We start from the raw sequence: 16,858 nt of genomic DNA, 5'->3' as shown, positions 1-16,858 counted from the left end.
TCAGTAGAACAGACTAGAAGATGAAGAAACAACTCCAGACATACTCAGACACCTTATCTTTGACAAAGGAACACTTTCACTGGAAGAATGATTGCATCTTTAATAAACAGTGCTGGTAAAACTGGCTTTCCACTTGCTGAAGATTAAAACTAAACCCTTATCTTTCACCATGCACTAAACTAAAATAGAAATGGATTGACTGGGTGTGGTGGCAATTGCCTCTAATCCCAGCACTCGGGAGGCTGAAGCAGGAGGATCATAGTGAGTTTGAGGCCAGCCTGGAATACATAGTGAGTTCAAGGCCACTATACATAGCAACACCTTGTCTCAAACAAACAAACAAACAAAAAATAGAAATGGCTCATATACTAACAGAAACAATCTGCTGGAAGATAGAATAGGTAGAACTCTCAAAGATACTGGTGTAGGTAAAATCTTTATGAATGAAACCCTGATCACACAGGAACTATCACAAAGAATCAACAACTGGGACTTCATCTTGTTGAAAAGCTTTTGCACAACGAGAATCTGCCAACAGAGTAGAGACAATCCATAGAGTACAAAAATTTTTTCCAGCTGTTCCTCAGACAAAGGACTAATATCTAGAATATATAAAGAACTCAAAAATATCAGATCCTCAAATTTAAAGACCCAATCCAAAAATGGGCATCTGAAATGAATTGACACTTCTCAGATGAAGAAGTAGAAACAGCAAATAAATATGTGAAAAAAAATGTTTATCATCACTGTCTTTCAAGAAATGCAAATGAAAACAATTCCACTTCACTCCAAAAAGAATGCTTTGTTATCAAGAAATCAATCAATAGCAAAGGTTGGCAAGGTTGTGGGGAGAAAGAAACCCTTCTCCACTGTTGATGAGAGTGTGGACTGTTGCAACCACTGTGGAAGGTGACATGGAGATTCATCAAAGAACTAAAATCAGAGGTTCCATTTGAGCTATTCCCCTTTCTATTTTCCCAAAAGAATTAAAAACAGGCACACACAGGTATAGTGGCACAATTTGTAACAGCTAAATCTTGGAAAGAGATCAAATGCCCATCAACTGACAAATGGATAAAGATGTGGAGGTTTTTTTTTTTTCTACAATGGAGTACTACTCTGCCATAAAGAAGGATGAGCTTTAGACATTTATAGCTAAACGGATGGACCTCAAGACCATACTCTTAAGTGAAATAAATGGGACACATATGTTTAAATACTGCATTGTTTCTCTGGTGTGAGAAAATGAAAGTGGAAATAAGGACTAAAATGTATAAAAGATATTGGGAAATGGGAAGAAAATGTTCAAATGAGAAGAGGAACAATGGAGAGGAGAGTAGGACTGGAAAAAAGAGACAAGAAAAAAAGAGAAAACAGAAGGAAAAATTGAAACAAAGTTTTTGTGTATAAGGAGAGAAAGAAAGGTTGAAGGGGAGAATGGGAAAAAGTAGAAGCAAGATATATTGTGTACAGGTACAAACTCCCTATGATGAATGTTATCATTATGTCTATCTAAAATGTACCAAGAAGGGGCTAGGGATTTAGCTCAGTGGTTCTACTGCCTGCCTTGCAAGTGCAAGGGCCCAAGTTTGATCCCCAGTACCAAAACATAAATAAATAAAAATAAAATAAAATGTTCCAAGAAATGTTTTGCTTCAAGAAAGAAAGAAAGTAAATAAGTAAGTAGAGCCAACATATCATCAGTTGGAACTGGCAGGATTGATTGATTGATTGATTGATTATTTTGTGGTACTGGAGATTCTTAAACACAGAACCGTCTCAGTGAGCTAATCCCCAGATTTTTTTGAGAAAAGATTTTACTAAATTGCTTAGGCTCAGCTCAAATTTGCAATCTTCCTGCCTCAGCCTCCCAGAGTGCTGGAATTACAAGCATATGCTACCACACATGGGTGATCACATAAGTTTCAAAGTGGAAAATGTGTCCATGCATGCATGCGTGTCATTAGTGAATGGCACCCCATCTGGGAAAGGAGTTGTTCTATCCAGGGGGTCAGAAAGGGAAAGATGCTGCTACCTCCATTCCCAGGAGCTGTAAACCTCACTGTAAATGGGCTCTCTCTCTGGAGTCTCAACTCAATGTCCTCCATCTTGGATGCCAACAACGCACCATGCAAACAATGAGGAACATTTGGTGCTTTCCCCACAGCTGACAATGCTGAATGATCTGTAAGACTAGTCCAGAAAGTCCCCAGAAGGAGCCTGGCATCAGTCAACACCACCTGGGACTATAGCTGGGAGAGGACAGATTGCCACCTGCTGCCTTGCTTCATGTGGCTTTCGGCCCACATAAGTTTTAGAAGCTGAGCAAGAGTTGGAAAGCCAATCTAAGTGGTTTAAAAAGTACTGACAAAACTTACAGATTGCAAAGAAATAAAGCAGTGATCTCATATTTTCATCTGTTACTATTTTGTTAACATCTCTCACAATGAGTACGTATTCAAGTAAGACTCCTAAATTTTAAAAAACACATCTTAAGCCAGGTGTTGGTAGTGCATGTCTATAGTCCTAGCATGTTGAGGGGCTGAGGTGGGAGAATTTTGAGATTGAGCCCAGCCTGGACAGCTTAGTAACCCTGTCAAACATGCATTTATAAAAAATAAAAATTGGAAAAAATTTAAAAGAATATAAAAGGACCAGGAAAGTAGCTCAGTGGGAAGGCCTTGGGTTCAACCCCCCAGCACTGCAACAACAAAAACCCCAAATCTCTTGATATACATCTTAGAAACAACTTGGATTGTCCTATAAATAAATATTTCCAACTTGGGGATTGGTGGGATTGTTGGTCAGTGGTGTGACTATTATTCTAGTTTCCTCAGCTAGATCTCCTTCACTTCACAGGGCCAAAATTGGGCTGAAGAAATGGCCCAGAAAACAATGACAGCGTAGAAGTAGCACATACGCTTAGCTCTCACAGGGACTCTGAAAAAATGGCTAATGCAAGACCAGGCAGGAAAAGTATATGTTATTATGCCAGAAACAAAAATGATCAAAAAAAGAAAAAGAAAATTATCGGTCATGTTGAAGGGGGACATGGGAGTCCATTTGTAGTGACTCTCGCTGAAAAACTGGATTGACAGTAATGGATAATCCACTTAATAAAAGAAAACAGGGACCCATAATAAATAAACAGGAATAAGTAATCGAATTTAAAGTGGCATGCAAACACAAAGGAGAAGAAATGTGATCTTTATAAATCACCATTTTCTGGCTGTCATGTAATAACTGATCCAGGAAGAATCACCACTGTATGCTAACACTACTGTGTAAAAGCTGGGTGAAGATAAAACACCAAAGTGCACAAAATCTGTGCATAGATCATCCATTCATTACAAAAGGAGAAGCCTGGTAGGTATGACCTCAAGCAAGCCATCCAAGTTCATACCGTCAAGAAGGTGGCAAAGTGGTATCGATGCCCCTTGTCTGATGCTGAGGGTACAAGATCACTAATCAGTATTCCTGCCAAAAGTGATCAGAGTCCTCTCGTGCGGACATATGAGTGAGTCCTAACTGAGGGGCACTGTGTCGGGTAACTGGCCAGTACACTTCAAAAATATCAGTGCCATCAAGTCAAAGGAAGGAAGGAAGCCCTCCAGATGGACGGAGACACATTGTAACGCCCGATCCTGGGTCAGACCCTGAACGAGGACCCTGCATATAGCATTGTGTCCACATTAAATTCCTGACTTGGCAAGTGCACTGTGTCAGTGTGTGAGTGTCTGTCCCTGGAAACACAGTGAGGCCCTTCAGAATGAGGGGACACGGTGTCTCTAACTTACCTTCCAAGGATTGGGAAAAAATAGCGCATGAGGATGCATACGCACACACATCTGGAGAGACACCAATAAAGCCAATGAAGTGATATGCTAATAATTAGTGACCCTGGAGGGAGGGGATGCAGGAGTGCTTCATGAAATTTTTGCAACTTTTCTGTTAAATGTCAAAATAAAAGTTTTGGAAAAAATGTATTTCAATATAAAAGTGAACACTGAAAAGAAAAAATTCAAAATCATCCTTCATTAATACCGCAGCATTTCTCCTCTGCCCCTGTCCTCATTGAGACTGTGATCAGTTTACTTGGGTTCCTGTCATAACCTAGCAGCCTCCTTCCTCAGATCTCCCATCCCTGTGACCTATTCAGCACACTGCCAGCACACCCCACATATTCACACATCCCTGGCTTACGCCTCGACAACCTCTCTGTATTTACTTTTCTCAGAAAATCGAAAGTTTTCTTCTTCTTGCAATCAAAGATCTTCACTGGCCTCATCAATCTGATCTTTGCCACTTTATTATTTGATTTGGCAAATATCTGCTGACTGCTTATGTGCTGGGAAATGAAGAACAGCACTCTCCGTGCTAAGGAGTTTGCATTGCAGGAGGAGACAACTCACACATAGAGCAAACAAGGTAGACACAGATTAAACAATTTCAGACTGGGTTTACAGCAACGAGCAAGTTGGTGAGCTTATTTACAGGGGCAGATAAGCAAGGCCTTCCTTTAGGTTGGAAAGAGTTAGGCAGGAAGGAGGGAGAACAGAACAGAGGGGAAAGGGAAGGACTTGGGACAGTGACAGAGAAGGGCATCATGCCGGTAACAGGGCCTTAGGTGGAACAAGATGAAGACTAGAACAGATCTGGTCTTCCTGGCTTTGACACAGAGATTTTTAACCCTTGGAGTTTCTTGAATTATAGGAAGGACTTGTACAGTTCCTTATATACCTCTTTTTACACCTTCTACGAGGTTTAACTCCATTGGAGTTTCCCTGGAGATAGAGCAAGCAGGATTTACACAAAGCAGAGAGCAGTGGAGAGGGGAAGAGCAAAGAGTTCTGGCAGGACTTTCTGAGTCCATTATGCTCCTTTGGTGACAGATTACAGAAGTTGTCATGGCTGCTCAGGTACATTCTACAAAGATCACAGTTACTAGTTAACCCATAGTTGCTTAATACACAGTTAATTCATAGTCGCCCAAATCCATATGGGGGAGGTGGTCTCCTCTTTCACTGCCTTCCATCTGGCTGTTCCTGAGTTGTGCTCTTAACAGTAAGTAGGGCACTTTCTTGAATTTTATGAGCCATGTTAGTGAATTGATGCACCTGGGAGACTGTAAAACATCTGGGTTTGTAACTGGTCAGTCTGATGCACAGGGAGACTGAGGACCCCACTAGTACTGAGCAGTCCTTGGAGCTGGTGTCTCAGATGAGGGCAGTCTCCTGGAGGATGAGCCTTTCACCTGACAGTAGCTCTTGTGGTTATCAGAATTGATGAGTATGGTGCCCTCAACATCCAATTTCCTTCCAAAACCTCCACCTCTGAACACATGAAACTTTTTGGGAACATCTATACCTAAACCATTACTACCACTTTCTTTGCTTAGAAAAATTCTCTGCCTTTATTTAGCTCACTGCCTTTCTCCACTATCCTGCCCATATTCCTATTCTGCAGCCTAAAGAGAAAGCAGGAGGCCTTTGGGTGATTTAACACTGCACTGTCTTGCAAAAGGGTCTGTCTGTCTTTACACAATTCTAGTCAGATCTATTAGACTGTAAACTCCTATGGGCCATTTCTTTACATAGCTCTTCCATTCCCCATAATCCTTTAGTGGTTTATGCACCCTTAAATTCAAAGGGAATTAACTAGCAGATTTACACAAAATAAGATGGAAAATTCAGTGGGAAGAAGATGAAAATAAACATGTTTTTGCCTTCTGAAACAGTTTTAAAACAATCTGTTTAGCTGTCCCCGAGTCTAAGGATTAACTGTGTTGGTGATTTGTACTAAAAGTGAGTTGTGCAGCAAGCACTTTTAGCACTACTAAAAGTGAGTTGTCTGGCAGGCCAAAACATTTGCTTCACTTCTAAAATGCACATATCTTTGGAGAGGTGAATTAATCTATACAGACACACCCTGAATCCTGTTGTTTAGATTACATATAGACCTGTTACTGTCTATACTAAAAATACACTTTCACAGCTCAGTTTATAGAAAAAAAGAATATATATTTCTTCAATACCCAGGTGTTTTGGTTGCACTCGATATATTTTTAGGTGACTCTTGGATTTCAGTGCAATAAAATTGTACTGTATGGTAAAAAATAAAATAAAAGAATTTTGAAAAGTAAATGGTGGCATAGCCTAGTAAAACTCTGGCATGTTAAACTCAGTACAATTTTACCATCAATTAAAGCTGTTGATTCAAGAACTCCTGTAGATATTATATCTGTTAGGGAATTGATTATGTTAAAGTATTTTGTGATGCTGCCAGCGCAGGCTGCATTCTCCTGGTACTTCTTGGCTCCTAAAATGACCGCGTGCCCTTATCTCTGATTTCCTTTTCCTCAAGGCCACAGTGGTCCAGAGAAGTTGAAACCTGTGTCTTCAGGGCTGGACCTATAAAAGGCAACCTGCCCTGTGATAGGTTGAAAGTAGCTCACTCCTCCTTAATAATCAATAGCCTAGCCCAAAACTGATAAAAGGACCTTCCTTTTTTTTGGTTCTCTTCTTTTCTTCCTCTCTTCTTCCTCCTCCTCTCTCTCTCTCTCTCTCTCTCTCTCTCTGCTCTCTCTCTGTTTTCTCTCTGCTCTTTCTCTCTGCTCTCTCTCTCTCTCTACTCCCACCCCTTGAATAAAATCTCCATTCGGACCTCTTGGTGTGTGTGTGGCCTAGTTGTTGAGCGTCACTATTCCCTTTCAGTATCTTTCCAGCTTGCTGCAGCTTGAAACATCCCTGGGAAAAGAGCTCTGGCTGGCATTAGGAAGAACTGGGACAGGACGACTGGAAGGTTGAATGCAGTGAATAAAGATCAATGATGAAAACCAGCTCACTGTGGGGGGCCAGGGGTGGCCTGCCTTGCAAGCGCAAGGACTGGTACCAAGACAACAACAACAACAACAACAACAACAACAAAAACAGTTTATTGTAATGAGGAGCAGGGGGACAGGTGGCTAATGGAAGGCCCCACGGTGTCTGTGAGACTACTTGTATTTAGCATCTTCATTAATGGCTGCATTCAAGGCTTCCATGATTTTATCAATAACAGTTTTGTTTGGTACTAAATTAGGAAGTGCAATAGACATCACTGAGGACAGAAAAGTAACATAGGTGGATCTAAAGGGATTAGAAATATGACTAGAAATTACCACACTGAGATTTGACTTAGGAGAAAATGCAAATGAAGGCAGCTGGGAGAGAAATAGTCTAGAATGCAAAGTAATCAGTGGGCTGGGAAACCTAGAAAGCAGCAACAGAGTGCGCCTGGCAGGAAAGCAAGGTGCAAAGGGTGAGCAATGATGAGGTGCTGTCTCAGCCCAAATGGTTGGTGGCAGATAGAAGAAGAAATAGTCTGTCAGAGGAACCTGGAAAAGTGGGGGTAGCTATCTTATTTGCAGACAGAGTAGATTTCAAACCAAAACTAATGAAGAGAGACAAAGAAGAATCTTTGTACAAGAGGAAAAATGACAATCATAAATATATATGCACTGAACACTAATGCCCCCAACTATACAAAATAAATATTAATGGATATGAAAAATGAAATGAGCACTAATACAATTGTAGCAGGGGACTTTAATACTCCACTGACACAAATAGACAGATCATCTAGACAAAAAAATTCAACAACAAAATAACAGAACTGAACCAAGTCTTACAACAAATGGACTTAGTAGATGTCTACAGAGTGTTCCTTCCTCCCCACAAAATCAGAATATACATTCTTTTCAGCTGCACAGGGGCATCCTCAAAAATAGAACACATGCTAGCTCATAGAACATGCTTAAGTAAATGCAAAGGAATCAAAGTTATCCCTGTATATTACCAAACCATAGTGCAATTAAACTGGAGATCAATAGCCTAAGAAACCACAAGAACTTCACAAACACATGGAAATTAAATAACACCCTGCTGAATGACCATTAGGTCACAGAGGAAATTAAAGAAGAAATGAGACAGTTTCTACAATTAAATGATAATGCCAATGAAACATACAGGAATCTATGGGATACAATGAAAGCAGTTCTATGAGAGAAATCCATAGCTATAAATGCCCATACTAGGAAAACAGAGCGAGATCAAATAAACAACCTAATGCTTAACCTTAAGCTCCTAGAGAAAGAAGAGCAAGACAAATTGAAAGCTTGTATAAAGGAGGAAATCATGAAGATCAGAGAAGAAATTAATTCAATGGAGACTAAGAGAATGATACAAAAAATAAATGAATCAAAGAGTTGGTTTTTTATAAAATTGATAAACCCTTAGCCAATCTTATCAAAAAAAAGGAAAGAAAAGGCTCAAATTCATGCAATTAGGAGTGAAAAGGTGAAGCCACAACAGATCCACCAGAAATCCAGAAGATCAACAATACCTACTTCAAAAACCTGTACTCTAATAAAATGGAAAATACGGAAGAAATGGACAGATTCCTAGATACATATGAACTTCCAAAGTTGAATGAAGAAGATATAAAAAGTCTAAACACCCCAATTACATTCAGTGAAATTGAAAATGTAATTAAAACATTACCAACAAAGAAAAGCCCAGGTCCTGATGGATTCACTGCTGAATTCTATAAGACATTTACAGAAAAACTATTGCCACTACTTTTTAAACTCTTCAATGAAATTGAAAGGGAAGCAATACTTCCAAATTCATTCCAGGAAGCAAGTATTACTTTGATTCCAAAACCAGGGAAAGATACAACCAAAAAAGAGAAATACAGGCCAATCTCCCTAATGAACATAGATGCAAAAATCCTCAATAAGATACTGGTAAATAGAATACAGAAGATCATCAAGAAGATCACACACCCTGGCCAAGTCAGATTTATCCCAGGGACACAAGGATGGTTCAACATATGTAAATAGATAACTATAATACACTATATTAACAGAGTCAAGGACAAAAACCATATGATCATATCAATAGATATAGAAAAAGCATTTGACAAAATTCAACACCCATTCATGATAAAAGCCCTGCAGAAAATTGGAATAGATGGTCTTTATCTCAACCTGATAAAGGTGATCTATGAAAAACCAACAGCCAATATCATGCTAAATGGTCAAAAACTGAAAACCTTCACACTAAAATCAGGAACAAGACAAGGATGTCCACTATCACCATTCATGTTCAACATAGTTCTCAAAACATTAGCCACAGCAGTTAGACAAGAAAAAAAAAGGAATAAAGAAAGGAAAGGAAGAAGTCAAACTGTCACTATCTGCTGATGATATGATACTCTACATAGAAGACCCAAAAAACTCTGCCAAAAGACTTCTAGACTTAATTGACAGATTCAGTAGAGTAGCTGGATACAAAGTCAACACTCAAAAATCAATATCTTCTTATGCACAAATAACAGACTCACTGAGAGAGAAATTAGGGAAACAATTCCTTTCACAATAGCATCCAAAAAAAATGAAATATCTAGGAGTCAATCTAATGATGGAGACAAAAGATCTCTATCCTGAAAACTATGGCACTCTGTAAAAAGACATAGAAGAGGATATAAGAAAATGGAAAGACATCCCTTGCTTCTGGGTAGGAAGAATCAACAAAGTGAAAATGGTCATACTTCCAAAACTGCTATTCAATGCAATCCTGATTGAAATCCCAACAGTATATTTCACAGAACTAGAGAAAACAATACAAAAATTCATTTGGAACCAGAAGACACCTAGGATAGCAAAAGCCATTCTAGGCAACAAAGACGTGACAGGGGGTATCACAATTCCCAACTTGAAACTATACTACAAAGACACTGTGATAAAAACTGCATATACTGACAAAGAAACAGACCCAAGGATCAATGGAATAGATTAGAAGATGCAGAAACAACACCAGATATACTCAGCTACCTCATTTTTGACAAAGCATGCAACCATCCTCACTGGAGGAAAGATAGCCTCTTTAATAAATGGTGTTGGAAAAACTGGATTTCAACTTGCCAAAGATTAAAACTAGACCTGTATCTTTAACCATGCACTAAACTAAAATCCAAGGGGATTAAAGATCTAAATATCAAAACGGAAACACTAAACTTACTGGAAAATAAATTAGGTAGCACACTCAAAGACACTGGCATAGGAAAAGACTTTATGAACAAATCCTTAGCAGCACAAGAACTAGCACAAAGAATGAACTACTGGAATCTCATCTCATTAAAAAGTTTTTGCATTGCAAGAGAAACCACCAACAGAGCGAAGGGACAACTTATAATGTGGGAAAAATTTTTACCAGCTGTTCCTCAGACAAAGTACTACTATCTAGAATACACAAAGAACTCAAAATAATCAGACCCCTGAAATACAAAGACCAGATTCAAAAATGGGCATCTGAAATGAACAGATATTTCTCAGACAAACAAGTAAAAGCAGCAAATAAATATATGAAAAAATGTTCAACATTACTGGTCATTTGAGAGATGCAGATGAAAACAAAACTGAGATTCCACCTCACTCCACAAAGAATGGCTGTTATCAAGAAATCAACCAATAACAAATGTTGGCGGGGTTGCGGGGTGAAAAGAACCCTTCTCCATTGTTGGTGGGAGTGCAGACTGGTGCAAGCACTGGGGAAATCAATATGGAGACACCACAAAGAACTAGGATTAGAGGTCCCATTTGACCCAGCTATCCCTCTGCTGGGTATCTTTCCAAAAGAATTAAAAGAATCATACCACAGTGATATATATGCACCCATGTTTATAGCGGCACAGTTTGTAATAGCTGAAATTTGGAAACAACCCAAATGCCCATCAACTGGAGACTGGATAAAGAAGATGTGGGTTTTCTATAAAATGGAATACTATTCAGCCATAAAGAATGGGAAACTAGAGACATTTATAGCTAAATGGATGCATATTGAGGCAAAATCATAAGTGAAATAAATAGGACACACATATATAAATACAAAATAGTTTCTCTGGTGTGAAAAACTAAAAGTGTAAATAAGGTTCAAATGGTATAATTGAAATGGTATAATAGGAAGAAAATGGCTAAAAGGAAGTGGGAAGAGTAGAGGAAAGGAAATAAAGGAAAAGAAAAAAATGTGAAAAAAAGGAAAAGTGGAAACAAAGTCTTTGTAAATAGGGAAGGGTAAAGGGCGTGAAGGGAGGGCAGGGGTATGGGGAAAAAATAAGAACCAAGACACATCATACAAAGGTAGAAGATCCCAATGATAAATGTAACTGCATTGTTTGCTGTAAATGTACCAATATTCTTAATTTGGGGAAAAAAAGAAAGAAATGGTCTGTCAATAAACTGCATTGCAACACATAAACGTTTTTGGATATGATGTGGGAAAATAAAAATAAAGTGAGCCATTTAGGCTTTGGCTCCTTCTATTGTTAGAAAAAGAATGAGATGCATGGCTTCTGAGGACCCCCAGTTCTGTCTGTGATCACAGGGGAAGAGATGGGCACAGGAGACAATGCACAGAAAAGGGGATTCATTCTCTTTTCTAAAGATCCTCTGTCTGAAGAGAAGGCAAAATGAACAGCGAGCTGGAAAATGCTTCCAAATAGACTCACACTGACAATTTAGCTGCAGCATACCTTCCTTGCCCTGCAGGTGTGGAGCTAAATTAACAGAGAAAACTAGGCATTTAGTTACAAAAATACCCTCTGTTTTATTAAGTATTTTAAAAAATATTACCTCTTTAAGTGTCTTTAGAGAATACAATTTTTTGTTTACAAAAGTTTACCTTAAAACAAAAATTCATTCATGGCACAGAGCAGGAGAGGACGACAGGAAGGAGTTTCTGTCCTACTGGGCAGGGAGACACTACATGAAGGGCAGGTTGGGCCTGTTGTTCAGGACAAATCCATCTGTGAACAATACTCTCCTCTCAGGATCTCTCAGACTGCCACATTTTCATTCCCCCGAGATGCATTTCTCCCATTTTGCCTACTTTCACTGACCTAGATTCCCATTAAAGACGGAATTGGGTTATTCTCTATCTGAAAAGTACGTTTCTATTAGGATGTATAGTGAATCCTGCCAGATAAAAGCAGAAAACATACACATCTCACACAGCAGGCACGAGAGTTGTCCCCCAGCCCTGGCTGCACCCTTCATCCGCCAGCACCTCTCGCTGTGGCTGTGGACACAATGGGTTTTATGGACACAATGGGCTTTGACAAATCAATAAATCACGGCTGTCACAAGCAAAGGTAAAAGGTGCTGCTCAGAGATACCTCGTTATCTGCTCTTTCTCCTTGACTCCCACATGTGCCTGGACAACCAGATTCTGTGGGGGAAACAAGTCAAGGAGTGCATGCAAACTGCCTTCCATAGTCACACCAGGAAAGTGTCTCAGACATCTGTGTTCTTGCAGAAAAAAAAAAAAAAAAAAAAATCTGCCATCAGTGTGGGCCTTTAAGAAACAGGCAGAGATCAAATGTGATAATTTCTAAAACTACCTTTTAAAGCAAATCGTTCATTTTTCACATATTTAACAAATAATCCCTCAGTTTTTTCCATATAACAGGTACAAGAATATAGAAAGGAGTGAGATAATATGCTGATCCTCATAAAAGACAAGAACAATTTATCAAGCTTCACCATAAACTTGGCACTGTTTTTTGTTTTGTTTTGTTTTGTTTTTTTGTACTGGGGATCAAACTCAGGGCCTCGCATTTGTACTTGTGAGGCAGGCTGCAGCACCACTGAGCTAAATCCCTGGCTCAAGCTTGGCACTTTTATTTTATGCCCCCCATAACTTTGTGAGGTGAACATGACTATGTTCCCTTTGCAGACAAAGAACGTAAGATTTGCACAAAGGCTGAGTCTAGAGAACGACAGAGCTAAGAATTCATCTATGACCTGGGTACCTCCTTCTACATGTGCTTTCTCCCCCACGCTATTTAAGATCACAGTCTGGTATCGTTATGTGATGTTTTGATAAGGAAACTTAAGTTTTCAAACACTGAGTTATAAACAAATACTTTCACAAAGAAAAGAAAAATCAAGTTTTAGACTCTTACAAGTTATTTATCTTGGAACAAGAGTTCCAGTAATAGGGGTGTCTTATAACTGCATGAGTGTGCAATTGGAGGCAAAAAATAATAAATGGCTCGAACAAAATAAATGAAAATATTGAGTTAAGTCCTGAGTGGCGTCTCAGAGCTAAGTCAGTTTCTCAGTTATGATCAACAAAATACAACACTGAAATGAGATGATGGTTGAACTCAAGATAAAATGAACATCGAGCAGCCCACTTCTCCCTTGTGCGTGGTAGCTTTTCCCAGGACCCTGGTACTGACTCCTGACAGCTTGATCATAACCAGCGCAGACACCTACCACCCATTACATTTCCCCAATTCATTTGCTGTGTTGTGCCCTGGGGGCTTTACGAAAGCTCAGACTGCAGCTTGAAGCCTAAGTAAAGAAATGAATCAAAGCCCCAAAGCACTGAGAGGAAGTCTCAGGTCAGGCTCTCCTGTACGGATGAGGCCCACCACAGGAGTGGACATGCCAGGCCCGTCTGAGGATCTCAGGGAGGCTCCTAGCTTCCCCATTTCCTTGAATCCTGAAGCAGTTTTAGGAATCACCATCCCTTCCCAACAGATAAGAAATAAACAGGGTTTAGAATCATCTGCAGGCATGCGAAAGTAGAAACTTTAAAAACAAGTTGTTCCCATGCACACTGCCTGGGTCGCATAAAAAGTTGGGAAAACATATCAGTTAACCCAAAATTCCAGCAGCTCAGAAAGCCCAAGGTGGCAGGAAGTGGTCTAGGACTAGAGTTGTCTTGAAGGACATGGCCTAACCCCAGTGCATTCTCTTACAATTTTATAGCTCTCTGCATCTTTCATTGGTTACATAACCACCCTGGGACTGAAGTATTCTTATTTTCACAGATGACAAGAAATGCATCACAGCCAGCAACCATGACAGTAAAACTCAATCATCCCCCAGATCAAACAGTCCGTCCATGCAGACCTTGAAGGGTAAGCTCAAGACTACAGGAGAGGGATGCCCTTGGAGTCAGGATGGCCTGCATCTGCCTACCTTCCACATGCTGTTTCTTAGCCCTGTAAGCGGGCAAAGTTCTTTAACCTCATTAAACCTCAGTTTCCTCATCTGTAAAATGGAGAAGATGATGAGGTCCTGGTGTGACTATGAGGACTGTGTGACATACACATAGCACGCTCAGCCCAGAGCCCAGCCCTTGGTTAGAGTGGGACAATGCTGGGGGCTCTGGCACACTTGCCGCATGAACTCTGGGTGGCTAAGCCTCCTTACCTCCTCAAGTTCAGCAGCGTCAGGGCACAAAACCCCCAGTGAACATATTACTGTATTTAAAGCTCCAAGGAGACAGACAAAAATCATGGGACAGACTGGAGGCGCTTAGGGCCCAGCACCAGGGTGGAGGGTGTCCACCCATCCTTCCCTTCCTCCCCAGAGCCACCTGCACTGGGTCCCTGTGACGGAGCCCACCCGGAATTCCCACCTGAAAAGCCATGGAGTTAGCAGCAGCCAGGAATATCCTCAGAGGCAGCTTGGCCTTGTACGACCTGTGGCTCCACAAGCGGTGGGCGCCAGCTGTCACACCGAGAGCGGTCACCAGGAAGCAGAAGTAGGCTGCAAGACACAACAGGGACAGTGTCAGCATTTGTCACCAAGCCTTTCAACTTCCCCATGCTTTTTCCTCTCTTGAATGGGGACCCACATGAAATGATGTGGGGAGGAATCTACAGCATGAGAAGATAGTCTTTATTGATCGGTAGCTTTCCAGTATGGGGCAGATGCAGAGAGAACTTGCTTCTAGAAACTCTGACCTAATGCCAGGAGTCTTTAAATATCATTTCCACTGCATTAAAAAGTCTTTTATTTGCTCGTTTTCTTGCTGGCCTTGCAGCAGCCTGAGGAGAACGGTGCCATTCGAGCCTCCTGGTCCACTCTGTTCTCTGAGAGTAAGGCTGATCACTGAGCTGCCTCTGGGGTGGTACCCATGGCAGGGCCAGTGTTATGCAAAGAGCATATTTCTAAGTAGCAACACCCACGATCATGGCTCCATGGGCCTTGAACTGCAGGAAACTGGGCTAGGCTTAAGAGCAATGAAGTCTGACTCAGGTCAGTGAAAATGAGGAACACCTGGGCTGCACAGTCAGCGAGCTTTGTCTCCAGAGACTGTCTCAGACATCGTCACAGGGACCTGAGATGGGAAGGTGGCCAGCAGGGGAAATGTTCAAAGCCAGCCTAGGGTGGGGCTTCTCGGCTGCCACATACTTAAGTACAGCACCATCTCTAATTCTTGCCATAGGTACAAGGGCTCTCATTTCACAGTTGAGGAGCAGAACCTCCCAGAGGATGATTGATAAACACTGCGATGAACCCCAAGTCAGCCTTGTCCCCACTCCTCTGCCCAGAGACCCCACCACTGCGACTGCTGACGGTGGTGGTGAGGGTGTGGTGATTTGCTCTTTCCCTGAAGGCTTGGGAGAGGCTATACATTCACCGGAGAAAGAGACAATTTAGGAACCCCAAAGTGATGATTGTTGAGATTTTAAAAGCCATGTGCCCACATAATGCCCAGCAGTTTATTTAGAGCACCATATTAAGCACATCAAAAAACCTGCGTGTTTGGTATGATTATTAGCCCCATTTTAGAAGGGAGCGAATTCCCTAGTGTCACAAAGCTGCAAAGTACGTTTGCTGAGAGTTGATCCCAAGTCTGCCTGAACCAAGAACAGAGTTCCTAACATATATTCCTCTCTGCCTCTCTGGGAGCCATCAGGTAAATGTTATCTTCACTCCCCTACACCCTACTGTCATCTTAAATACTGGATCCCAATCCAAATGTAAAAGTGAGCTGCTTTCTTATATGGAGGGCATTATGGCTTAAATCTAAAATGCACTTCCAAAAGTCTCATGTGTGTGGAAGGTGAGTGGATCGTGGGGGTACTCTATTCATCAGTCTATTCATCCATCGATGACCTCATAGCTGAACCTGCGAGGGGGGGTCACTGTATGTGTGACCTGGAAGAGTGTAATTTTAACCTTGGCTCCTCCCTTCCCTCTCTGCCTCTGGCTGCCATGGGTTGAACAGCTTTCTTTCGCCATCCCCCTCTGCCATGTTGTTTCTGTCCTGAAGCAAAGTGATCTTGGACTGAACACATTGGAAATATGAGCCAAATAAACCTCTCCTCCTTTAACTTGTGGGTGTTTGGTATTTTGTCCCAGTGAAAGGAAAGTGACTAAGACAGAGAAGGAGCCACAAAAGGTAGAAGGTGGGCTGACACAGTTGCTACACTTACACTTAGCACATGCAGGGCCTTTCATAAAGAATTACCTAAGAGCAAGCATTGGGCTATGAACACACCACCAGAATGAGGCAGAAGGTGGCTAGGAAAAAGGCTTGAAAAAAAGGAATTTTTCGCCTTTCTGGAACTGGATCCCATCTGAGTTAAACATTAGCCTGGGATCAGGATGCTCTGGTCTACACCAGCTATAACCAGCTAACTTATTTTATATACAATAGGTCCCTGGGCATGCTTCTGGTGGTCTTCTGCAACCCTTGGTTGACCCTAACCCTAATTACCATGGCATTGACTATGTAGATTTGACACACACCACCACCCTCCCCTGGGGCTTTGGACAATTACTTTTATTGCTTCTGAGAAGCAATGTCTTAGCCTACTGACAAAAAGAGTTCAGTAGAATTTTTCAGCTTGGGTGATGACAGTTTCTCCAAGGACCATAAAAAGTAAAAACAACAACAACAACAACAACAACAACAACAACAACAACAAAAACTCCATTGTGTGATGGAGGGGTCAAGTCAAGCTGCTCATTGGCAAGAGTCATAACTCAGACCAAACCTTCAGTCTTATTCAG

At 41.0% G+C, this 16,858-nt stretch overlaps 1 protein-coding gene across 1 annotated transcript in view; it reads right to left on the bottom strand.

Moving 5' to 3' along the window:
• The window catches only part of Scd5 (stearoyl-CoA desaturase 5), a gene marked incomplete at its 5' end in the record, with an annotated part of 145,704 nt that overhangs the window by 57,728 nt on the left and 71,118 nt on the right, over positions 1–16,858 (bottom strand). The window contains one exon of the mRNA XM_010628838.2: positions 14,472–14,602. Within this exon, the coding sequence (XP_010627140.3) occupies positions 14,472–14,602 (131 nt within the window). The remainder of the gene's footprint in view (positions 1–14,471; positions 14,603–16,858) is intronic.

Source organism: Fukomys damarensis, unplaced genomic scaffold (genome assembly GCF_012274545.1).
Source record: "Fukomys damarensis isolate Sample0158 unplaced genomic scaffold, DMR_v1.0_HiC HiC_scaffold_32, whole genome shotgun sequence".
In the NCBI taxonomy this organism is placed as follows: Eukaryota; Metazoa; Chordata; class Mammalia; order Rodentia; family Bathyergidae; genus Fukomys; species Fukomys damarensis.
The sequence above is the reverse complement of the archived record's forward strand: the minus strand, read 5'-3'. Positions and strand labels throughout refer to the sequence as shown.